This window comes from Rutilus rutilus (genome assembly GCF_951802725.1).
Source record: "Rutilus rutilus genome assembly, chromosome: 11".
Lineage (NCBI taxonomy): Eukaryota > Metazoa > Chordata > Actinopteri > Cypriniformes > Leuciscidae > Rutilus > Rutilus rutilus.
In genome coordinates this window covers 26,450,359-26,476,344 of record NC_140216.1, presented here as the reverse complement: position 1 = coordinate 26,476,344, position 25,986 = coordinate 26,450,359, and the positions used below count along the sequence as shown (strand labels likewise).

General features: G+C 40.4%; 1 protein-coding gene across 1 annotated transcript; it reads right to left on the bottom strand.

The window, feature by feature from the left end:
- Nucleotides 1-690: 690 nt before the first annotated feature.
- Nucleotides 691-18,550, bottom strand: abhd5b (abhydrolase domain containing 5, lysophosphatidic acid acyltransferase b). The gene is made up of 7 exons (XM_084424661.1): nt 18,470-18,550; nt 17,362-17,447; nt 16,873-17,281; nt 16,410-16,558; nt 1,810-1,921; nt 1,521-1,707; nt 691-1,441 (listed from the first exon to the last, which is right to left on the bottom strand). Exons 1-7 carry the CDS (start codon nt 18,508-18,510, stop codon nt 1,355-1,357), a joined length of 1,071 nt encoding a protein of 356 aa, XP_084280787.1. The 5' UTR covers nt 18,511-18,550; the 3' UTR covers nt 691-1,354.
- Between the last annotated feature and the right edge of the window lie 7,436 nt (nt 18,551-25,986).

Sequence of the window (25,986 nt, the reverse complement as noted above, 5' to 3'; positions counted from 1 at the left end):
TCATGGGGTATTACATTGAACTATTGTGAAATAAATGTATATTTTTGATACACCAGCTTCCATCTGCGTCCTTTAATTAGGGTGGCTTACGTGAAACCAGGTAGGCCTTTTGAGCTGACTATTTAATGGTATAATCATTGGTTCTTGATATATTTAATTAGTAGTTTAGGGCATGTAAAACGACCCCTGGTGGCCCCTGTTGCGAGGCCCGTTTCAAGTGAATCATATCAAAGGCCACTACTTGGTGCTTACTCCCACCCAGCGGCGTTCAAGAGGCGTGGATAATTTCTGCTGCTATTTATTTATTTTTACAATGTGCATGCTTGTGCTTGAATAATTAATTAATTAGAAGTACTGGAGATTTTCCCAAATAAAATAAAATAAAAGACACTTTTTTGTTGCTTTTGTGGTAGATTTTTCCCTAAACCTAACTATGTATCAGGAACCTAATTACCTGCGTCTAAATTTACCTGGGGCATCTCCAGTTGACACCAAAGCGTCTACAGTCAACACTTAATAAATATATCTGGGGAGTCTACAATTGACACCCAATAATCTTTATACTCTAGCTCTTGTGTCTACAGTCGACAACTGGCTTCGAGTTCCTTACCCTAACTTGTTCTCTTAACTAGCTTGCTCCCCTATCTGACTTGCTGCGCAGCAATAATAAACAAACAGACTTCAGCAAATGTCCTTTAAATGCTTTAATCACGGCCAGGAGAGTTTCCCGAACAGTTCTCCAGAGAATCTCCCCTAAGAAGAATAATACATCATGGCTGGAATATCTCAGACAAATTTCATTGAGAATCCAACCAGTAAACACAAATACAACAGTTTTTATAGACTAGGAGAATGGTAAAAATGATATGAAACATTACATAATTTCCCTTCAATTTGATTGGTTCTTCATAGACAAGCCCTCTTGTTACTTCATAATCACAAGGTTTCAAGTTTAGACATCTGTCTAGTTTTATTTCCCATATTTGTTATTTTTACACTCACACAACCAAAGTTTTCGCCAAAAGGGGAAACATTTAAAAGCATATGAATGTTGTTCCTGCAAGAAAAACAAATGTTAGTTATGATTAATAAAAAAATCCATCACACTTTCATATAGCAGATGCATTTTAAATATAGTTCATGAGCACAAATTTATTCATGTATACATATTAATTTTTAAATGCACATTTGTAGAAAGCCATAAATGATCATGCAATTTTTCCTCCTTCCTTTCCTTCATATTTTCTGCCTCCTTTTCCTCTTAAATAGTAATACCTTTCAGGCATCTATCTCTCCCTTATCACCTTCATCTGATCCTCCTTTAACTCACACCTGAATATTTTCTCTCCTTTATTTATTCATTATTGCATATCTTAAGCACAGCCTGGTTGAAGTCTTCTGATTGGTCTGCAAATACGTAGTGACCTGCACCCTGGATGACCTTGGAGGAATTAAAAAGAAAACTGTTACTGTTTAGAGTTTTTGAAGGGAAACAGTGTGATCAATGGAATAAAACTCACTATGATTTTTGTGTGCGAGTCAGGTCTCATTTCTTGAATGGCTTTTCCTGATTGGCCATCAATGCTGGAACGTGATCCGTAGATGAAAGTCATGGGAAGAGAGGGACTGATCATCTCCACGCGGTCCATCATGGGGTGCTGAGGCCATCCATATGGGATTGTCATGTTTTTAAATGCTGTCTCACCACTGCCCAATCACAAGACAAATTTGTAAACGTTTTTATTTTATTTTAACCTCTGTCTGTTAGGTTAAAAAATAGCTTGTATTCTGCCCGGGTTCACAGTTTACCTGGCTGTTTGTGCATTCACATGGTATATGTAATCAGCCACAGTGTCGTCGGCAAATACAGAAGCGTATTTCTGCTTAAAATCTGATCGCAAAAGCTGCAGCAACAAAGGACCTGAAAGAGAAATACATTTGTAAAGAAAGATCAAATACCGTATTAGGTCTATGGGATTTCTTTATTTCTGGTGGTGATCTTACATCTCACAATATTACTACACTGCAGTTGAGATGCATCTTAACTAGTGCTGTCAATGTTAGCGTGTTAAAAATATTGGTAACACTTTACAATAACAGTACATGAATAAACATGTACTAATACCTGAATTAAAGCTGCAATATGTAATTTATTTCGCGCTAGGGGCCGCTAACCTCTTACAATAACAAAGGCATAGGTTGATAACGCAGTGAATAAGCGGAATCATGGAATTTGTCGTCATGCCGATGGATCTAATAATGTTTATGGGAAATAATGGCTGAGTGAATACATTCATGTTTTTTAACATGTCGCGATTGCTAATGAGAGACAGATATCAGCGCCACACGCGAGTCCCGTGGATATAAAGGAATGAGGACATTGCATTCTACCGAACTACCTGCAAGTGCTGAATTGCTGAATTAATACTCAAACTGGTCAGTTTATGTAACAAATTAAATATTGTGAGGTAACGCAGCGCTGTTTCACTTGGTCTACATCATACTAAACTGCATTTGAGTGTGTTGAGGGTTATAGGGCCCTATCTTGCACCCAGTGCAATTGACTTTGTACACCGATGCATGTATCATTCCTATTTTGCACCCGACGTACAGCAGGCTTTTCCCTCGACAGACACACAAATTAGGGAATGAACTTGCGCTCCCGGGGGCAGTCAGGGAAAAGAGGAGGCGTGTTCCGGCGCAAATGTTCCCTGGTGCTATTTTGCAGTTCCAGAAAACAATTCCGCCACAGACCGAGAAAAACCTAGTCTAAAGTCAGTGGCGCGTTTTCAGTGGCGCTTTCAGATGCTATTTTAAGGGCGCATGCTTGGCCATAATGCAGCGTGTGCACAACGCGCATATACTTTGCTTCTTTCATCTACACACAGATGCAGCAGTTGCCATTTTTGCAAACCATACATAATTACAAGGAAAAATATTCCACATGAGGGAAATCATTGTGGTGTCCATGAAGATGTGAAAAAATAAGCATAAATCTAACTAGCAAAATGATTATACGCCTGTTTAACCGAAGCTAATTTGGGTGGGTTCCTCCCATCCCCATACAATGTCACTTCTCTGTCTTTTACAGCTCTGATGAGAGCGTTGGTCTCCTCGGCTGTGAACCGCTCCTGGCGTGCGCCTCACCTTTGTGCCCAGCTGCTTATCACGCAGTAAAACTGCCCCTCCCATCGTTTCTGAATAAGAATCCGAAACAAGGACTGGTTGGATGTTGTCCTGCTTCACTTCACAGACGCTGAGTGAAAAGAAAATTTTATAATGACGGGACGAGACACTCATTTATATGACCCTATATTCAACAGGAAGATCCGCGCATCATACATCATTAAGCTTCTATGTCATTGCACATGCGCAGTCGTTTCAGTTTCGGTTTTCAATCCAATCAAGTGTTTACATGTTCTCTCGATCGGATTTGAAAAGGAATAAACCCCCCCTTTCAAATGGATCGATTAAGGTGTTTACATGAAGGCTTTTCAGGCCGATTGAGCTGTCAATCCAATTACTAATGGATTATTTGGTTGCATGTAAACGTAGTCACTGTGTGATTTTACTTGAGGGGGCACATCATTACTAACTCATGATTAAAGGAGTAGCTTTACACTTAAGTCAGATCCGTATGTTCGTTTGTACAAAAATATAAAGTTTTAAATATGAATATTTTTCTTACACAAACTCATCGTTTTGCTTCAGAAAGCCTTAATGAACCTCCAGGAGCAACGTGGAGTTCTTATTTAATAGATGGATGCACTTTTTTGAGCTTCAATCTGATGGTTGCAATGGCTCCAATCCACTGCCATTATCAAGCTTGGTAGCGTCTCAGGGTGTTTATTAATTTAACTCAGATTGTATTCGTCTGAAAGAAGAAAGTCATATAGCCTACACCTAGGATGTACGGTGGCCGAGAGAGCTCAACGCGCTGCAACTGAAGAAAACACATGCAAATAGAAAAAACACCCGCAAATTAAGAAAACATCTTCATCAGTTTCACAACACATGTGTGCTCCAAATACTCACAACACAACCAAATACAGAAACGCTCTGCAAAAGTTCACAACACAACCAAATACAGAAACGCGCTGCAAAAGTTCACAACACAACCAAATACAGAAACGCGCTGCAAAAGTTCACAACACAACCAAATACAAAAACGCGCTGCAAATAGGACAGAACACAACGGAAATGTTTCCGGGGAACCCAATAAGTGACGGACGGACGGCTCGCGAGCTTTACCAGAGAGACGCGGGCTCTGGCTTTACCTATGCCCTACTCTCTTAAAAGGGCAGACGGCAGAGCCCTTGAATTGGGCACTTTGGAGGGAGCGGGGCACTTGTGTGCCATTATGTTGATGAAGGGAGCAACGAAAGACAACGTAATTTCCTCATTATTTTCACCTGGGATGTTCCCATGACAACGCAGTGCGTGTCCATCAGCTGTTCTTACCAGAAATATAGTATTAATGCTGTTAACATAACTGTTGCAAATAAATATACATTTTATACAACAAAGTTTTTAAAATATGTGTTATCTTTGTGTGAGTGTCTCAACTTTACAACTTGCCGTCTCATATTTGGACCTATAGCTACATTCTAACATTTCTTATGAAACTTATTTTAACATAACATGACAAAATGTGTTCAATGTAACTGATGTATAGATTAATGTCTTTTCCTCTTTCTTTTTCTCTATCTTTTTTATTTATTTATTTATTTTAGTCTTCAGCTCATTGTTCTTTTTAGTATTCTTATGGCATTGAACATATCGCAAATATACATTTTGTAGGCCTATATTGTATACAAAGTTGTATGTCATAAACGTGTCATCTTTGTATGTTTTGCAAAAAAATAAAAAATAAATAAATAATAAAAGTAGACAGCTGTAAGCACGTCCTAGCCGGGTCCGTCACTTATTGCGTTCCCCGGAAACATTTCCGTTGTGTTCTGTTCTATTTGCAGCACGTTTCTGTATTTGATTGTGTTGTGAACTTTTGCAGCGCGTTTCCGTATTTGGTTGTGTTGTGAGTATTGGGACGCACGTGAGTTGTAAAACTGATGAAGATGTTTTCTTATTATTATTTGCTGGTGGTTTTTTTTCTATTTGCATGCGTTTTCTTCATTTGCAGCGCGTTGAGCTCTCTCGGCCACCGTAAGGATGGCTTGAGGGTGAGTAAATCATGGGCTAATTTTCATTTTAAAGTGAACTACTCCTTTAACTAACTATACACTAACATCAACTAATGGCTTGTTAATGCATGACTGTGTCATGACTACTTGATGGGGCACATCATAAATAACTTATTATTAACAAACCATACATTAACATCAACTAATGGCTTGTTAATGCATTATTTTGTCACAAGTTAACTTGAAGGGGGCACATCATAATTAATTTCATTTTAATTAATAATTTTAATTAATTTAATTAATTTTAATTAATGTCAAAGCAGCCTGAGATGTGCGACCCAGAGTTGGACACAGCTGCTCTTCCTTGGTGGAGGGCCGGGCGGAGAATCTTTTGTTTAATCAAATTCTGTTCCGCCATTGGTGTCTCAGTCAGTGGTACCCAAATTCTCAGTAAGAGCAGCTTCTCTATCTCTGGGTCTCAAGAGGGCGCGGATGGCAGTGAGCGACGCTTCCATGCCTTGCCACTCCCGTCCCCCTCCTCTATCGCCAGCGGGCAGCAGTGTGCGGTTCGGGGACACCACCAGGCCTTCCCACGCACCCTCTGCCCACCCTGGAACCAGGTTAGTGTTGCACAGCACACTCAGACCCCACTTCGGGCAGCCTCAGTGCCTCCCGTGTTGAGTTCCTGTGTTCCGCCTCACTGCTCCACCCCGGGTACGTCCGTGGTCCTGTTGGGATCTCTTTTCTCAGCTTTTCATAGGATCTGTAAAACCGCATTCTTCTATCTTAAAAATATATCTAAATTAGGACATATGCTTTCAATGAAAAATGCGGAACAGTTAGTTTCACAGTTAGCATTCATGACCTCAAGGCTAGATCATTGTAATGCTCTACTGGGTGGATGCCCTGCACGCTTAATAAACAAAGTCCAGTTGGTCCACAATGCAGCAACTAGAGTTCTCACTAGAACCAGGAAGTATGACCATATTAGCCCGGTTCTGTCAACACTGCATTGGCTCCCTATTAAACATTGTATACATTTTAAAATATTGCTGACTACTTACAAAGCACTAAATGGTTTAGCTCCCCAGTACTTGAGCGAGCTCTTATAGTAGTCGCATTATAGTCCTCTACTGTGATCTCAAAATTCCGGCCAGTTGATAATACCTAGAATATCAAAAACTACAGGCGGTAGATCCTTCTCCTATTTAGCACCTAAACTTTGAAACAGTCTTCCTAACATTGTCCGGGAAGCAGACACACTCTGTCAGTTTTAATCTAGACTAAAAACGCATCTCTTTCACCTGCCATTCATATAAAACATTATACCTTTCTATTATTCAAGTCAGTTAAATGATTATTAGGCTGCATAGATTAGGTCAGCCGGAACCAGGGACACTTCCTATAACACCTGATGTACTCGTTACATCATAAGAAGAATGGCATCTACGCTAATGTTAGTCTTTCCATTTATTCCGAGGTGTACTAAAGTCAGCCAGATCCGGGCCGTATCCAGATTAGATGGTGGACCTGCGCCTGGACCTATCCATGATGCATCCCTGAGGTGTCAACCTCATCAGCCCTTTGAAGGCCTCATCGACACGACAGCCATCGGCACTGATCCTCAACAAACTCGTCTCCATACCGGCGTGATGACTCCGACTTCCAACCAGATGGAACTAGATAAATATTCGAAATGTTCTGATCCAATCTGACTTCTGGCCTGTAATGCTGCCTGAATCATAATCATACACTGTTCGCTCGTTGGCCAGAGGAGAACTGGCCCCGACTGAGTCTGGTTTCTCCCAAGGTTTTTTTCTCCATTCTGTCACCTGATGGAGTTTTGGTTCCTTGCCACTGTTGCCTTGGCTTTTGGCTTGCTTAGTTGGGGACATTTAATATTCAACAATATTACTGATCTGCCTTACTTAAGGTGGACGATGACGCAATTTTCTTCTAGAAACAAACTTTGTTGTATTATTTTAACTGTGTTATCACTGTGAAGCTGCTTTGACACAATATGTATTGTAAAAAGCGCTATATAAATAAAGGTGACTTGATTTGACTTGACTCGGTATGGAGTTAGACTCGGTCAACCAGACGGCACGACTACAAAGGAGCGCGTCCAGTTGGTGTTAAACTGCCTCTGCCACCGGCTGGGCGGGCCACATACAACGGGCATGCAGTCTCAGGTCTGTGGACAGGGCCCCAACTGCATTGGCACATCTTTTGCTTTGAGTTGCTTGCAGTACGCATTGCGCTGGGCCTTCTCAAGGGGCCGCTACATGGCAAGCATGTACTGTTCCGTACGGACAGCACTGCGACCGTTGCGTACATCAACTGTCAAAGTGGTCTACGCTCCCGCCGCATGTCGCAACTCGCCCGCCATCTCCTCCTTTGGCGTCAGAAGCATCTGAGGTCACTTCGTACCATTCACATCCCAGGAGTGCTCAATCGTGCAGCCAACGAGCTCTCACGACAGCCTACGCTTCCGGGAGAGTGGCGACTCCATCCCCAGGCGGTCCAGCTGATATGGGACTTCTTCGGAGCCACACAGGTAGATCTGTTTGCCTCTCCGTACTCGACCCATTGCCAGTTGTTTTAGTCCCTGACCGAGGGGACCCTCGGCATGGATGCACTGGCACACAGCTTGCCCCAGGGTCTGCGCAAGTATGCATTTCCCCCAGTGAGCCTTCTCGGGACCATGTCTGGTCCCTGGACGGGACGCGGAAGTTCTAGGTGACCTACCCCAGGCGGTGGTAGACATCACTCTACGAGGCGCCTCTTTGCACTGAGGTGGAACCTGTTTGTTGAATGGCCTTTCTGCCACCGGGAAGACCCCCGAAGATGTCCGATCAGAGTCGTGCTTTCTTTCCTGCAATAGGGGTTGGAGCGAAGGCTGTCTCCCTCCACCCTCAAAGTGTATGTTGCCACTATTGCCGCACATCACGATGCAGCTGAAGGTAAGTAATTGGAAAAGCATGACCTGATCATCAGGCTCCTGAGGGGAGCGAGGAGTCTGAAGCCTTAGACCAGCTCTTTGTCTGTTACGAGGCCAGCAGAAGGGAAAGGCTGTCTTCAAGCAGAGGTTAGCCCACTGGATAGTCGATACTATTGTCTTGGCGTACCAGTCCCAAGACATGCCTTGCCCGTTCGGGTTGCGAGTTCAACTAGAAGTGTTACTTCCTCCTGGGCGCTGACTCAAGGCGCCTTGCTGACAGATACATGTAGAGCTGCGGCCTGGGCAACACCACATTCGTGCCTTCGTGTAGAGCCGGTATCTTCCCATGTACTCGCCCCAGTGGCCAGTAGCGCGAAGGACCTGTTCTTAGTGTCGGCTTGCAACGCCACTCCCGCCCGGTGAGCCGGATATGTGTGTCTATTTGCTCCAGTAGTTTTCCCCAGTAATGGCGTTTCCCCTGTCGAGTTCTTCCGTCACCCCTGCTGCAGTCAGACGTTGCAGAGTGTCTAACGCCAGGCCTACACTCATATGCTTTGTGGAACCTGTGCTAGGCTAGGCATATGTGCATTCTTCCACGATCAGCTCCTTTGCGGACAAGCCTGTGTCTCTGCTGGTGTTCTTTCCCCCCTAGAACTAGGCTGGAACCACCCCAGACACTGCCATATGTTGTGCTACCCTGCTCGGCTAGTCCATTTGTGTTACTACCACAGTACCTCCCTCCGGGGGAGGATGTGGCTTCTGCAGCGTCCCCTTCTCCAAGGGCACGCTTTCCCAGCATTATCCAATAAGTCACACTGAGTAGGTCTTGCGGTACAGCAGTGACTGACCTTCTCTGCTTAGAGCTCCTACTTTCTGCCCAACACTGCGGTCAGGCCAGGAGACTCAAGCGGAGTGCTGGAAGGGCCAGCAGCAGTGGCGTGTTGGTAGATATCCCCAGTTTGTCAGAATCAACTCTGACGTACGTAGAGAGCAACTGATAAAGGGGAACGTCTCGGTTACGTGTGGTAACCCTTGTTCCCCGAGGAGGGAACGGAGACGTACGTCAGAGTTGATTCTGACAAACTCGCCACGGTTGCTGAGCCTCCACTGTATGGCCGGGTCACAAAGTCTGGCTCTTCAGCGGAAAAACAAAGATGCAATGCTCATTATATGCTTGCGCCGCGATGCACAGCAGCTGTTGCAATTATCACATGCCAATGTGCATTGGCTTGTTTAGTTTACACTATAAGTGGACTGGTCTCTCAAGCGAGAACCCCAGTTCGTCAGAATCACTTCTGACACACGTCTCCGTTCCCTCCTCTGGGATCGAGGGTTACCGTACATAACCGAGACGTTTCTGTTGTAGGTAGGGCTGGGTATCGATTTCGATACTTTTTAGGGACTGACCAAATTGCCTGGAGGCAAATATCATGCAAATAAATTACATACCATCAAATATCAAAAAACTGTCTTGTCATTCAGAACAAAATTTCGATACCTGAGGGGTTAATCTTGTCAACGTCAGTGAAACAATAAGCATGCATGTATGATATGCGCAAATCAAGTGCTGGCTGTGGCAAGGCATCCAGAAAAAACACTAGTTTACGTTGGCTTGATGGCAACAGTGTGCAATTCAATGAATGGCGCAGACAAGCACTGCGTGCGTCACACGTGCTGTGTAGTGGGAACCGCGCATCTGGGCCATTCATTGACGCAGAAAATCCAGGATTCATATTTAAATAGTCCCTTTGCGGTTTAATATTCTCACTTTGACAACATTTCATTTGAGAGAAACTATCATCATATCATAGAAGAAGGTCTAGACGGCAACCCGTCAAAATAAAAAGTTTGGTTTAACTTAAAGAAACCGATAGAAATATATTACTCTTGTACAGTATAATGTTCATCTTAATGTAATACTACTACTACTACTAAAACTACTACTGATAATAAAAATAAAAATATTATTAAAAAAATGTCTTCCATGTTATAATTTTTACAGTAAACCTCTGTTGTGTAGCACTTTTTTGCCAAAAAATTAAAAAGCTTGTTTAATTTTCATTTTAATAAAAGATAAATTAATGTTTTATGCCTTCATTTGATTACCAGAAAAAATAATAAATTAAATACACAAAAAAAAAAAAAAAAAAAAAAAAAAAAATTTCATAAGACCCTATAATTGTATACAAATTAATAACTTACGATGTTTTTATGAATTCAATTAATTAGATATGTTTTTGATTAAACCATTAAAATGGAATATAGACGAAATTAAACGGAAAGCACAACTGGGTAAAAATAAAATGGAATTTGGAAAGAAATTAAAAACATTAAGAATGTATTTTTTTATATGAGCCTGTCACAGATATATCGGTATCGGCGTATATGACGCAGATATGCCGCCATTATGATTTTTTTTTTTTTACAAAACATATAACGCGGATAAAATGTTTGTAAATTGTGTAACTACGTAGTTTGTCCAGCAGAACGCGCTCCGTTGTTTGCTAATGACGACCCATGTCACTGTAGTGACACCAGCCAACCCTTTCACTTCAGTAAAAGGAGGTCTCTTCTTCAGACACAGTGTAAGATGCGCACACATTAGCTTCCATTCCACAAGGTATGAAACATGGCTAGCAAGCTAATGTAGCAAACTAGTATGATAAGCTCGTTGTGAGAGTAAAAGACGGGGACATTGTTTATTTACTTTATAGCATTGCGCAGTGACAGCGCAGCGTCAAATCACCATTCAACAGACTCATGCCACCACCGCACTGGTAGCTAGTTAGCAACTTACCGTTAAGACACCGCTTGACTGTTTGTCTGCTGCTGCCTGAACAAGACACCAGACGCGAGCGGCATGATGCGACAAAAGACAGTTGACCCATTATAATCAGTGATGTTGTCTACACTGGATGCGACGCGAGCGACAAATCTGATGCCTCATTCTATTTATGACGTACTGACGCAAAGGAGAAATGCATTGTAACGCTTTGCTGCATCCAGGGTAAACAGCTGTTGCAAAGCGAGCAGCAACGGCAGCGTCCGTATGCGATTATTTTTGTGCCTTTAAAATTGAACGTAACTTTTGAAGAAATGAATGAAAATATAAATTGAAACTTAATAAAATGTCTCGCAGAGAGATATAAAACAAATCGCAGGCAAATTTTTTTACTTTGTTTTTAATTCACTGCATGTTTTACTAACTGTTTTCTCTTTTTTCTTTCGCTGATATGTACTTACAAATGTGCTTCCAGAGTTTTCATTTACGCTTCTGAAGTTTTCGTTAACGCTCCCTGAGTTTTCATACGCCATTCAAGCACATAACTCTTGTGGGGGCGGGGCTAACAGCGATGTGTTCTCATTGGATGAGTTTTTGATTGACAGATTCTTGACCTGGAAGTGAAGACGTCAGTGTTGTTTACATGTGAGCGTCTGTAAGCGGCTTCCTATTTCATTTTAGTGATATAAAGTTAAGAGGGTTTTTATTTTATTTTATTTTTATCTGTATTTATCTACTGCTACACTACATGGTTGAGATGAGTTCCTAGAAATAGCACAGACGAATAATATAATCATTATCATCAATCGTCATTATCAGGATAATGGAGATGCTGGAGACTTGCGGTAAGTCAGTCATTTGTTTTTGTTATAAAGGTGGAGAGATATTTTAGAGCTCATTGAGAGCCCACAACATTATACAGCAGTGTTGACTTTATTTAGCCCAATCGTTACACAACCTTATCTGCATACAATTACACAGTCTTTCTTCGATTACATCATAATGTTTGCTTTTTCATAGGTACAAAACATAAGATGCTGACCCAGAGGGTGGAGTGGTAGTACCAGAGATCCACTGTCCCCATCAGACAGAAATCTTACTTTCTTCAGACACATGACATCACTTTTGAATGACTGGGATCTTGATATTCAGACACCAGATATAATGCAACTTTTTTAATTTCTTTGGAGCTCTAGATTAAAACAAACACAGTTCACAAGTACACAAGAGGTTGCACTTTATTCTTATAAGTCTATGCTGATCTTGGATTAACACACCGACAGCATATGAATGTTAAAGGAGAACTCCGGTCAATTTTAACATTGAGCTAATTTTTTTGTACATTTGGAGTGCTGTCAGTACAGAGAACAACGACAAAAATCGGTGTTGCCTACACCGTGTTATCCTCTTTTTAAAATTTGCACCCTGTTGACTTCAATGGGGCAAGTTTTAAACCTGCTTTTAGCCTCTTAACATCCTTGATGTGTCATTACAAGTGCACAGGTCATGTGAGTGATTCCTTCGGAGTGAACGCGGGTGAATCTGACTGCAGTAGATGTGAAAGATATTAATAAAAATAATGTTTATTCAGCCAGCGCACATACCTGTATTTACATCCTGTTTTCGGTCGAAGTCCACAGTAGTCGATTGTCGAGTTCACGCGCATAGGTTTAGTACCTATGATCACGCGCGTGAACTCGACAATCGACTACTGTGGACTTCAACCGAAAACAGGAAGAACAGGAAGATTCACCTGCGTTCACTCCGAAGGAATCACAAAAAATAACATTTAACATTATCAGGAACAAACATAGCCTAGAAATCTAGACACACCCTAGCGGCAGCAACATTTATTTTGCAGCCAGGGTAGTCTAGCAACTCTCCGTTGACTTTCGAGCTGGAAAAAACTAAATTAGGTCAGGTCAATCACAGCGTGTATAGAGTAGGCGGGGCGGGCTTAACATGACAGAGTTGCGACGGTTCCCTGCTACTTGAAAACAAAGAATGGCTGCTGCTGCTGGAGAACAGTCTTTCGAATCGGCTTTGGCCGCGACTCTGGAGGACTTGGAGTTAAGTTTTTCTTTGAGAAAAGAGCAAAGAACGGTACTTAAGTCATTCTTAAAAAAGGAAGATGTGTTCGTAGTTTTGCCAGCCAGATTCAAAAGTTGAATCTATCAACTAACGTTAGCTCCGCTGTTGGGAAAATGCTCTGGTTGGTTGAAGCGCTGTCCTATTGTGTGCAGAGGGAATTTGAAAGACAGCCGTTTATCCCGCCCCTCGGATTGAGCCGTGTCTATGGTGAGTTGCCAGACCTAACATCTCGATGTAGGTCTGGCTTGCCAGGCTAGAACAAACAAATATTCTCTGAAAAAATTGGACATTATTCATTATTATACAATATTTTAATGTAGCCTACGACAATTATACCTCTAGATATTCATTCTCTCTCGCGCAGACAAATACTGCTCCTGAAAGCTTATGCTGACATAGTAGTAGCAGAGATAAATACAGATACAATTAAAAAACAAAACTAACTTTATATCACTAAAATTAAATGGGAAGCCGCTCACATGTAAACAACACTGACGTCTTCACTTCCAGGTCAAGCATCTGTCAATCAAAAACCCATTAGCCAATGAGAACACACCGCTGTTAGCCCCGTCCCGCAAGAGTTATGTGCCTGAATGGCGAACAAAAACTCACTAAACGAAAACTTCAGAAGCACATTTGTAAGTACAGATCAGCGAAAGAAAAAAGAGAAAACAATTAGTAAAACATGCAGTGTATTAAAAAAAGTCAAATTTTTGCCTGCAATTAATTTTTTTCCTGTTTCAAAGACATTTTATTAAGTTTCAATTTATATTTTCAATCATTTCTTGAAAAGTTCATTCAATTTTAAAGGCACAAAAATAATCCCACAAGTCCGGTGTAGACATAGTGTTAAAGCCCATTCTGCTTATAACGCTGCGTTACAACATCAAGCAACATTCCAATAATTTATATAATTATAACACTTTAGGGCCATTTTGCATAATGAGTAGTTTCACGTTTAGTACCTTTTGCTGACTACTTATTTAAAATATTATTTAAGTAAAAGTAGCCTACTGTACATGAAATTAAACATGTTTTCATTATGGTATTATTACTTTTACTTTTGTAAAAAGATCTCTGAGTACTTCCTCCACTGGTAGAGACTAGGACTGGGTTTCCCGATAACGTTGTCTCTTAGTGCGCTACGAAGACTCTTAAGGTATAACTTAACTAAAGGTATACCATTTCTAGGCGTGTTCCCGAACAATACCTTAGGAAGCTGCTTAAGAAATACCTTCTTACGTGCAACGTTACCCAGTGCTGAATTGGTTAATATCGATGGCTTGAGAATCAATTATTCTCTCGTCTAGGGGCTGTTTCACTGCATTATGTGGGAAAGCGGTGTTCTTTATAAAATAAGCATTTGCATTGCATTTATTAGGACTCATGGGATATTATAAAAAATAATCCAAACTATAATAGCCTATAATAGCCTAGCCTACATATTTTTAAATTGTATATATTGCTGCCATAATAACCATTTAAAAAATGTATGTGCTTTCTTCTCTTTCCCATTTTTGTTCACTGAGTTGGAGCTGCGATGAAATATTGTTCTTGTAAATACTTTCCAGCATTTCAGTAATAAAAGTGTACATCTTACGTACGGTGCTCAGCAGTGATCAAAAAGGATTTAAACAGTGGATTTTGAATCTCTTCTTGTAAACTCAGAGATGTGGATTCAGACGGCAATTAAATTACCACACGACCTACTTGTCAAAAAACAGTCGGTACTAATTTGGCCAGGGATTTTTACGCGGGTTGGGTGAGAAAAAACACTGATATTATGGATTCGGAAATCACCGACTTACCCCTGTAAATGTTTAAAATATCGTACTAGCCCATGAGAAACAATTAGCGTCCGAATAGGCCTAGGACTTAACTGACAGTAGCCTATGCTTTCACTGGCCTTTAAAAGCGCTCTTTAATTAAATTAATAATATTATATAATAATATAATAAAAAATCTAACAACAATCAGTGTAATGACAATTTTATTCTTTGCATGAAAACACTTGAATTAGCCTAATTGAATACTGTCTGGGTGTATTAAAACTTCAGAATTATATTCGTATAGACCTGCAACAGTGATAAGGTAAAGCTAAGAGTGGTTCAGACTAACCTTCCGAACGTATGACTTACAGAAGGTGTACTTAACTCAAGAACGTTTATCGATAAGGTACAGCTTAAAGTGTAACTTAAGAATGACGTTAAGAAGGTTTCAGGAAACCCAGCCTAGAGGAGTTAAGACTAATAATAGAAGATAACAAGGTTTTGCTAGTGACACTTTTAATAAATATATTGATAAAAAGTAATTTTTTATATAACGTGACAAAGTCATTAGTGAAGATTATGCAACAGTATTTAGAATATAATATAGAATAACATGCAATGCAAACTAGTTTGGTTACAGCTCAAATGTATCATTCTCATTCTATCATTCACCCTGCCTCCACATATCTTTGTCACACAAGTGTTTGATCACCACATTTGAGTGATCATTGCAAAAAATGTGTTTACATATATATTCTGTTTATGTATAGGCTACTGTATTCTATATACAGTACCAGTCAAAAGTTTGTACACACAAATGGGAAAGTGTGTCCAAACTTTTGACTGATACTGTACTATAATATACACATAAATAATATTGCTACTGTATTATAATATACACATAAATAATATCGGCTGTTATATCGATATCGGCTTTTTTACTACCTAATATCGGCATCGGCCCCCAAAAATCCGGGCTCTATTAAATTGAAAAAGTTTCATGATTTAAATTAATTACACATGCTTTTTGATTAAAAAATTGTTATTTAACCAACCAGAAATTTTTTATGAATCCAGACGGAATCCAGAAGAAAAGTGTGCTTATCCTCAAGGTTAGCTGCATTAACAGTTTAGCCTTCTTGTTTTTTTCCCTCTTCACATTAATTTAACAGCCCCTGCTATAACATTATCTGTTCATAAAATTGTTATCGTTCAGGAACCGGTATCAAAGTCATTGTATCGGTATCGGTATCGATATCAGTATTGAAAATTTTTGAACAATACCTAGGCCTACTTGTAGGCAAGTCAGAGAGAAAACCAAAAGTGTTTGTTGTATTGATTTTTTCTGTCTCCTTTAACAACTGATTGATTGATTAACTAACTACTAACTACTGATTTTACTAAAATATTAACTGCTATGTAAACAGCTGATCAGCTTCAAATCTGTTTTATTTATTTAGCCTTTCATAAGTTAACATTTAAAATTGGCCTATTGATGTACCTGCTTCAACTTGCACTTATTTCATTTATTGCCAAGGCAACATTTCTGTTTTTTTAGTTTATGTTTTTCATTTAATATTTATATTTTATTTTATTTCAGCTACATTTCAGATTGAAAACTATTTTTAATAGTTTTAATCTAACAATAGTAAAACAATTAGTAAACAATAACAACAGTTTCATACCCAGTGGGCCTGCCAGCCTAAGTGGACCAAGAGGGTTGAATGGATTCATTGCTGTCCCAAAGGCTTTAATCCAAATGGGAACCCAACGCTCCTGAACATTTGGTCTTGCTGCAAAACCCCATGGCTCCACCAACACCAAGTGCTTCAATCTGTGTAAATTAATTTAGACAATATTCTTTATAGCAGACATTGAGTATCTGTATAGTAAACAAGTGGTAACTGACAAACTTAACCAACATGTTTACCCTTCCAGTCAAATTTAGAGCTGCAAACATCAATGACAGTATTAACTTGTCAATGCTGGCAAATGACCATGGTATAAGCAGGATAATCCAAAGCTCACTGTGAATTAAACAATTTGAATGCACTCCATGGAGGCAACTGCCCAACACATTGTGCATTAAAATAGTTAAAACAGATAGCCGTGGATTATCCCTTACTTAAAAACCACACACAAATTTACCTATTAGGATATTTCAGGGCATAGGCAGTAGACACATAACCTCCAAGATCATGGCCCAGGAGAATCATATGTTCCAAACCTTCTGCCTTTCTCCAGTCCTCCAAGGATTCTACAAACTGGTCCTCTGCATCCTTGGCATCCCTGCCAAAGGTTGGTCGACTGCTGCGTCCAAAACCCAGCATGTCCAGTGCGTACACAGGCCTTCCTTCCCCTGCAAGGGTAGACAGGTTTTTCACCCAGAGACCCACTCCACCCCCAAAACCATGTAGTAGCACTAAAGGAACCTGAAGGTGTTGCACCCCAGAGGCTGACAGGTCAGATGAGCTCTCTGTTTCATTAAAGCCCAGAGTCCAAATGTAGTTGCCATACGAAATTGGAACATGTCCTTGAGTAAACTTTAGTTTGATGGCTGAAAATACAATATGTTGAATAGTTTGTATGGAGATCAGAATCTTTTTAGGAGTTACACGCTTACACATATATACTTACGTTTCAGGATTCTGTCTTCTGATTTTATAAGATGGGAGAGTGAGGTGGGACACCAGGACGGCAGCCAACTGGAGATACACCATGATCTATAATGTACAGTGAACAAATGCCCATTTGACAAGAAGACATAATGAAGCCTAGAACTATTCCGTATTTCAACAAGGGTTTTTACATGATCCCTACTTTTATTTATCTGCATTTTACAAATGTCATGATGACAATCCTGAACCTAAATGTTGAAGGATTTAAGGATTCTCAGAAACAACCTGTGTCTGACTATCTGTGTTGTGTTTTATTTTCTTTGTTTTCTTTGGTTTAATTTTATAATCATTTATAATCTTTAGTCATTTATGTTGTCGTTTGATTCATCATTTAATAATTTATTCATATTATAATTTGTATTATTTTATTTATGTAATTTTATGTTTTTACATTTTATATTACTTATTTTACTTGCTCTTGCAATGTTTTTGTTGTTTAATCTTATGATTGTCTTATAATATTATGATTGTGCAGTAAACAAGCAGTAATTTTCCATTGTTTTTGCTGTGGTAAAGCTTGTTAGATTTGTGCATGCAAACGAGGTCTGAGTATTGAAACATCCAGACGAAGTCTGAGCATTGAGACATTCAGGCGAAGTCTGAGCATTGAAACAACCAGACAGAGTCTGAGCAATGAAACACATATGCAACTGAGTTTATTCAATAAATTCTGCTCTTTTTTTATCTGATCTAATATATCTGATATTTCTGATGTGGAGATCCATCCAATTTAACAATGTGTAATTTTTTTTTTTCTAAATTCTTAAAATGATCAAACATTTTAAATAGACTATATATATAATTTAAAATGTAATATAAAATGTATAACAAAATGGAAAAAGTAATTTAAAAATGTTAAATAATTTAAGAAAAAATGTAGCCTATTATGTATAAACAATATATAAGAAATAATATTGTGGATGCACAAAAAGCATCTACTACTACTACTACTACTACTACTACTACTACTGTTAGTTCTACTTGCATGAGCTAACATTTTTGTCTTGTTGAATCTATTTATTTCAGAAACATACACGTATACAGAGTTGTTTACATGCACAGCTTACCTCCTATCTGTAAGTACAAATTCCACTTGATTTGTTCTCATTGTTCCTCTTTCATCACTGACATATTATTTTTGTGAGAATGTGATCTTGCTACACAGGCAGTGCAAATAGGGAACTGGTCAAAGAAGATCCCCAAGGGCCAAAGAAGCACCTTTCACCCACTCCTGATTAAAGCACATATTCATTTTCATTTATAGTGGATAGAGGTCACATATCTGTAGGGCCACAAGGGCCATTTGCTACTATGCATTTGCTATTATTAACTTGTGTCCTCCAACACCAATGTTTTTGAAAGTCTATGTTTATCATAAATTATCATACATTTTTCTTCCCCTCTATTTAATATGGGAGTAAAGTTGATCACAAGGTTCCCAGTTAAAATCCCACTTTTGCAAGAAATTAAGGTTGTTATTTTATGCTGTGAATTATGTTTTAATCATAAAAATCACATAATTGATTTTCACATTACTGAAATTAATTCTGTTAATGGCATATTACAATATAAATTAACATTTAATTAATGATATATTACTGATTCTAGATATTTTATTTACAGTTCTGAGTTTATGTACTTTTAGTTTTTTTTAAGTATATTTCTGCTCCAGTTATTTTCTAAAAACTAGTAAAAACTAGTCTATACATTAAGTTTTTTAAACATCCTCACATCGTGTTTTTTCACAAATGCCTATTACTTTTGCACTCACAAAGCACAAGCCCAGTGTCATTTCTTTTTTAATCTACTCCAATCCCCTCCTTTGGAATTGCCTCTACAGAGGGACAGTAGGCCTATATAACGCCCTTGTATTGGCTGTGCTGTCTCCACTGTCCTGAACTGTCTGTATTTCTTGCACAAGTTGACAGAATCAGAAACTGAATCAGAATGAGCTTTATTTGCCATGTATGTGTTCGCAATTTGTCTTGGTTACAGGAGCTTCTAGTGCAGAAGAAAGTACAGACATAGTGCAGACAGACAGGAATACTAGGCAAGGCAAGGCAAGGCAAGTTTATTTATATAGCACATTTCATACACAATGGCAATTCAAAGTGCTTTACATAGAAGAAATTAAAATAATAAAAAGAAATAAGAATAATTAAAACAGTTTAGAAGAATACAAAATAAAATACAGTACAAACAGTCGGACGAACATTGGCACAGTGCTCATTCAGTAAATGCATAGTTAAACAGATGTGTTTTGAGTCTGGATTTGAATGTGACTACAGTAGGAGCACATCTGATCTCCTCTGGAAGCTGGTTCCAGCTGCGGCTGGCATAATAGCTAAAAGCGGACTCGCCATGCTTCGAGTGAACCCTTGGTATGTCAAGCTGATATGATCCTAATGATCTGAGTGATCTGTTGGGTTTATATTCAGTGAGCATATCTGCAATGTATTGAGGTCCTAGGCCATTGAATGATTTATATACCAGTAATAATACTTTAAAATCAATCCTAAATTTAACTGGGAGCCAGTGTAAAGACCTGAGGACTGGTGTGATATGTTCATATTTTCTGGTTCTGCTCAGAATCCTGGCGGCAGCGTTCTGTATGAGCTGCAACTGTCTTATGGTCTTTTTGGGAAGGCCAGTGAGGAGTCCATTACAGTAATCCACCCTGCTGGTGATGAAAGCATGCACAAGTTTCTCTAAGTCTTGTCTGGAAACAAAGCATCTTATTCTTGCTATATTTTTCAGATGATAGTATGCTGATTTAGTTATTGCTTTGACATGACTACTGAAACTAAGGTCTGACTCTAGTGTCACACCAAGATTCCTGACTTGATGTTTAGTTGTTTGACCCCTAGAGTGAAGGTATGCGTTCACCTTGAGAACTTCATCTTTGTTTCCAAACGCAATGACTTCAGTTTTGTCTTTGTTTAACTGAAGAAAGTTTTGACACATCCAACTGTTAACTTCATCAATGCATTGGCACAGGGAGTCAATGGGGCTGTAATCGTTAGGCGATAGGGCTAAGTAGAGCTGTGTGTTGTCTGCATAGCTGTGGTAAGCAATTTGGTTCTTTCTCATTATTTGGCTCATTGGGAGCATATACAGGTTGAACAGGAGTGGTGCAAGAATTGAGCCTTGAGGGACTCCGCATGTCATGGATGTCCACTCAGACTTATGGTCTCCTATACTCACATAATAACCTCTCCCATCTAAGTATGACCTGAACCATTTTAGGACTATCCCAGAAAGCCCCACCCAGTTTTCCAGCCTGTCAAGAAGTATGTTATGATCGACAGTGTCAAATGCAGCACTGAGGTCGAGTAGTACCAGCACTGATAATTTGCCTGAGTCAGTATTTAAGCGAATATCGTTTATTATCTTTATGAGTGCTGTCTCTGTGCTGTGGTGCGGTCGGAAACCAGATTGAAAATTGTCAAAGTATCCATTCGAGCATAAGAATTTGTTCAGCTGATTGAAGACAACTTTTTCAATGATCTTACCTATGAAAGGAAGATTTGAGATCGGTCTATAGTTGCTTAATATGGTCTTATCCAGATTGCTCTTTTTCAGGAGGGGCTTGACAACTGCAGTTTTTAGGGAGTTTGGAAAACTCCCAGAGAGAAGTGAAGCATTTACCACTTCTAGAAGATCTGCTTCTAAACTGTTTAACACACTTTTGAAAAACGATGTGGGAAGTGTGTCAAGAGCGCAGGTTGATGTTTTAAGGTGCTGTACGGTTTCTTCCAAAATTTTGCCATCAATTTCTTTGAAATCAGACATAGTAACTACTTTCTCAGGTGGTTTGATCTGTCTGACCCCAGCGCAAGTCAAGGATGTGCTGATCACCTTTCTGATATTATTGATTTTCTCAGAGAAGAAAGAAGCAAACTCACTGCACTTGCTGTCTGAGAGCATTTCACTGGGAATCTGGCTTGGGGGGTTTGTCAGTCTCTCTACAGTAGCAAAAAGAGTGCGTGTGTGTACTACACAGTAGAAATGAAATATAACAATAATATAAGAAACACATATTTATGCAATATAATACAGTACTTTGATAGGCCCACGGTGTCCGCGCCGCCATGGTTCCCCGAACTGTCTGGTCCACCCTGGCCACCTGAACTGCCTGCTCCGCCCTGGCCGCCTTCACTGACTGCTACGCCCTGGCCTCCCGTCCTACCGCAGTCTCCAGGCCCTCTTCCGCTCCACAGGCCTGGCCCTCCATCCCGCCCCTGTGTCCGCCTCCGCTCCACCACCCTCCTGGACTGTTTTCCTGAGGAGCGTTTGGAATCCGCTCCTTAAGTGGGGGGCTATGTCATGATTCCATTCTTGTGTTCTCCTTGTCTTGTGTGGACTTTTGTTATTTCCTGTTCTGTGCCATGTTTTGTAGTCCTTTGTAGTTTTTCTTGTTTATTAGTCTCCCCAGGTGTTTCTGATTAACCACGCCCCCTTGTTATCTTGTTTAGCTTGTTTGCCAGTGTATTTAAACCTCTGTGCTTCAGTTGTTGTTTGTCGGTCGTTGTAGCTGTTGCTTGTAACTGTTTCCTATTCCATGATCCTGTCCTGAGTTCCATGTTTCGTTGTTTCCCCTGGATTACCTGTTTGTTTTATTAAAGTAGTGCTTGCATGTGGATTCTCTCTCCGCTTCGTCCTTGCCTCATCGTTACAGTAGTAGAAATATAGAGAAAAAATATATTTATATAATTGTTTTAATTAATATACAGATGTGTTATTTACAAGTGTACAGTTTATGATGTAATTTACACATGTACAATTTTAGATATTATGTACAAATGTACAGTTATGGTAAAAAATACACAGTTGTGAGAGTTTAATTGTTCAGGCTGAATATAGATATGTATGCTCTGTAGGCAACCTGCAGGGGGTCCAGCAAGGGTCCAGTGATGTTCTTCAGGTAGGCCAACACCAGTCTTTCAAACAACATCATAACCACAGATGTGAGAACGACAGGTCTGTAGTCATTAAGTCCAGTGAATTGGATTTTTGGGGGGACTGGGATGATAGTGGAGCGTTTGAAGCAGCAGGGAACTTCACACTGCTCCAGTGATCTGTTGAAGATCTGCGTGAAGATTGGGGCCAGCTGGTCAGCGCAGGCTTTTAAACAAGCAGGTGAGACACCATCTGGGCCTAAAGCTTTCCTATTCTTCTGTTTTTTGAAGACTCATCGTACGTCCTCCACACAAACCTTAAGCACAGGTTGAATGGCAGCAGGGTTGCAGGAGATGTTTATGTATGTGTATGTGTGAAGTGCAGATCAGAGCAGGGGTGTGAGTATGGGCTTCTCAAATCTGCAGTAAAATGCATTCAGATCCTCAGCCATTTGTTGATTCTCCACAAATCAGGGGAAATGGTGACTTGTACTTTGGGATTGTCCTTAGGCCTGTCCAGACTGACGCCAGGTTGTTGACTTCACCTGACTTCAGTTTTTTCAGCTTTTCAGAGTAGTTATTTTAGCCACTCTGATCTCCTTTGTTAGTCTGTTTCATCCTGGTTATAGACAATTTTAACCCCACTTCTGTAAGCATCCTCTTTGGCATGACGAAGCTGTTTGAATTTCCCAGTAAACCATGGTTTATAATTATTGAATGATAAGAATGTCCTGGTAGGAATGCACATATCCTCACAGAAACTGATGTATGATGTTACAGTCTCTGTGAGCTCGTCCAGATCAGTGGCAGCCGCTTCAAAAACATTCCAGTCAGTGCTATCGAAGCAGGGTTGTAAATCTGATCTTTTTACAGTCCTTGTTACAGGTTTAGCTGATTTCAGTTTTTGCCTGTAGGCCGGTATACGATGAACTAGTCAGTGATCAGAGAGCCCCAAAGCTGCACTTGGGACAGAGTGATATGCATTCTTTATTAAAGTGTAACGTGCATGTAATGTGCAGTCTGTATTTTGGCAGTTCATGGGAGAGATTTGCTTTGTTAAAATCCCCAAGAATGATTAAAACTGGGTACCTACCTTTGCTCCATTTCACTTATTTGTTCAGCAAGCTGTTGCAGCGGCGCGCTCAAAGATGCATCTGGAGGGATGTACACATTCACGAGAATTAAAGAGGAAAACTCCCCCGGCGAGTAGAAAGGTTTGCTATTTATGAAGAGCGACTAACAACGCCAACACCAACTTTCTTTAATCTAGAAATACAATCAAACACCTCCAGAGTTATCCCCGTTAACTCTGTGATGCGATATGCTCAGAACAGCTGGAAGCCCGGCAGATATAGTGCGTTGTCCGGAATAGATTCACTCAGTCAGGTTTCAGTGAAGCACAATCCAGCAGAGTTTGAAAAGTCCTTGATAATAGTCCTTGTGAGGAGAAGAAGTTCATCCCTTTTGTTAGGAAGGGATCAGACATTCGGAAGATGAATACTTGGGAGCGCAGGGCAAAAGCAGCGGTCGCGAGCTTAACCAGTCTGACCGCACGTTTGTCTCTGGTAAAATGTATAGAAGAAGAATGACTAAACACAGAGCAAACAAACAAAAACAACAAAAGAATTGGAGAGCTCCACGGCGCCATCTTGATCTTCAAGTCGCACTTTGATTGTTGGAGTTTTCAAATTGGAGCAGAAGCAAGAGAGGCCCCTGTGAGGCCGCCAGAGTATGTGAATGGAGTGGAGTGGCAACAATTGACCCTTCACTGACCCAAAAACCGCCACAGGCCAATCGTGGCTTAGCAACTGTAACTAGGCGCGGGAGGTCTGGCAAGCTTTCGAGCGAGGGAAACATGCTGAAGCGTTGTGCGTATGGATTGTGCAAATCTAATACCCGGTATCCTAAAAGTTTGGACGGGGGGGTGGAATTTTTTCCCTTCCCGAAACCTAAAACCCAAGGGGAGAAACGGGGGTGGATCAAGCAGTGTGGGAGGCCCCATTCACAACTAAATGTTGACAGGATTAACAAAAATACCTAAGTTTGCTCCACAACGTGTGAGCAGTAGCCTGGTGCGCTAAAAATATAAGAGGGAGAATGTTATCATCGCAGTGGTCAGGCTAATGTCTTGTGTTTATCCCACAAGATATATGGATAAGCTGTTTGATTTATAATGATTAGAATATTTTCAAATTTCACTTACCCTGCTGTGCATGAACATAGCTGTTCCTCAATTTGTGTGTTTCCCATTTGAACGGTCAAGCGTATGAGGCGGCTGCTGCTTGCGCTTGGGACCTATAGGCTTTAGCTTCAATTCTGATTAAATTATTCTCTAATCGGTTGCATATTATGTCGTGGATATATCCCATGAATGCATACTGCAGTCCCTTTTGTCTTGCTCTCTCAGATATTTCACCTGTTCGCCAAAAATTACTAATTATCTCCTTGAGAATGTCTGACACCTGTGCATACATACTGTAATAGACGTGCCAGGCGCGAAAGCTTGTCAGGCATAGCAACAGTAACTAAGGAGGGCAGGGCTTAGCGAAGGGTCAATTTCCCCTCTGGGCTCTAAGCATTCAATAATCACTGCACTCCAGGTTCACCATTACACGCTCCCCACTCCACTCCTCGCTCACTGATATCAGAAACACCGCTCTGTCTTCGCTAAAGTATTTAAGTATGCTTTGAAATTTCACAAAAGTTCTGTTCATATATATTACATTTTAATTCTAGGAGAATAGTTTCAACGTGGTTTATTGGAACACTAGTGTGCAAAATGTTTTCCTATGACATACCAAGCTTATTACATGGTTGTCAGCATTAAAAGTTAAATATCATTGCTGTTTTTTGCAGTGCAAATTTTGTTTTGAAAAATGAAAATAATAGTACGTTTTCATCAGTTATTTTATCTAGGAGTCGCTACATTTCTTCCAGATTTCTGCTCATTCGAAATCAGATACAGATAATGTAGCACTGTAAGATTACATTTGTTTGAATGTATTAGTGAGAGCAACTGCGTGTGTGATTAAGTGCTACTTGTTTAAAATGTGCTTTCACCCGATCATTTTCAGTAGCCTATCTAGAAGGTACAAACAAATTCCTTGAGAACTATAACCTCCCGCTCTTGTCCATCGTTGTCATCATAACCTTCATATTCTTTCTGATTTGAGTGATCCATCTGTATCACCTAACCCTAACCCATCTGTTAAAACCACGACGGTCTTCCGACTTTTAAAAAATCTGCTCCTAGCTCCATTAAAAATCACGCCGCTCCACTCCTCGCTCCGCTCCCACTCCACTCCGGTTACATACTCTGGAGGCCACTTCCATTAGCATCAACATTGAGTGCCTGGGGGTGGAGCAGGGAGAGTTGCCGCTGGGTTTTGCGGTTTCTCAGCTGCTGGTGACGAAACTGCTGGGGCTAAAGGGATTTTCCTCTTCACCTGCACCTGGCCCAAAGAGTTATTGGGCAGGTGGTACTGGTAAGCCGGGCCTGGTTGTGGGGGTGCAGACAGGGGGCGCACATTGCCAGGGAGTAGAGGGTCAGCCACCACAGACAAGTGGCAAGGCAGTTCCATCCCCTGTATCACTAATGCATTGTCCTGTCTTTTTACCCTCTTATTGTGCCACTGAACCAAAGCGTGTGGCTCACATCCACCAGCTGCAAGGTGATCTGCTGCATA

What these genes read in the sequence shown, in the direction of transcription:
- abhd5b (XM_084424661.1), bottom strand. Translation starts at nt 18,510, where the DNA reads ATGAGAACAAATCAAGTGGAATTTGTACTTACAGATAGGAG. An exon ending in GCCCTGAAATATCCTAATAG is followed by an intron (nt 16,559 to 16,872) that starts GTAAATTTGTGT and finishes TAATTTACACAG; the next exon opens with ATTGAAGCACTTGGTGTTGG. An exon ending in ACTCGCACACAAAAATCATA is followed by an intron (nt 1,442 to 1,520) that starts GTGAGTTTTATT and finishes AATTCCTCCAAG; the next exon opens with GTCATCCAGGGTGCAGGTCA.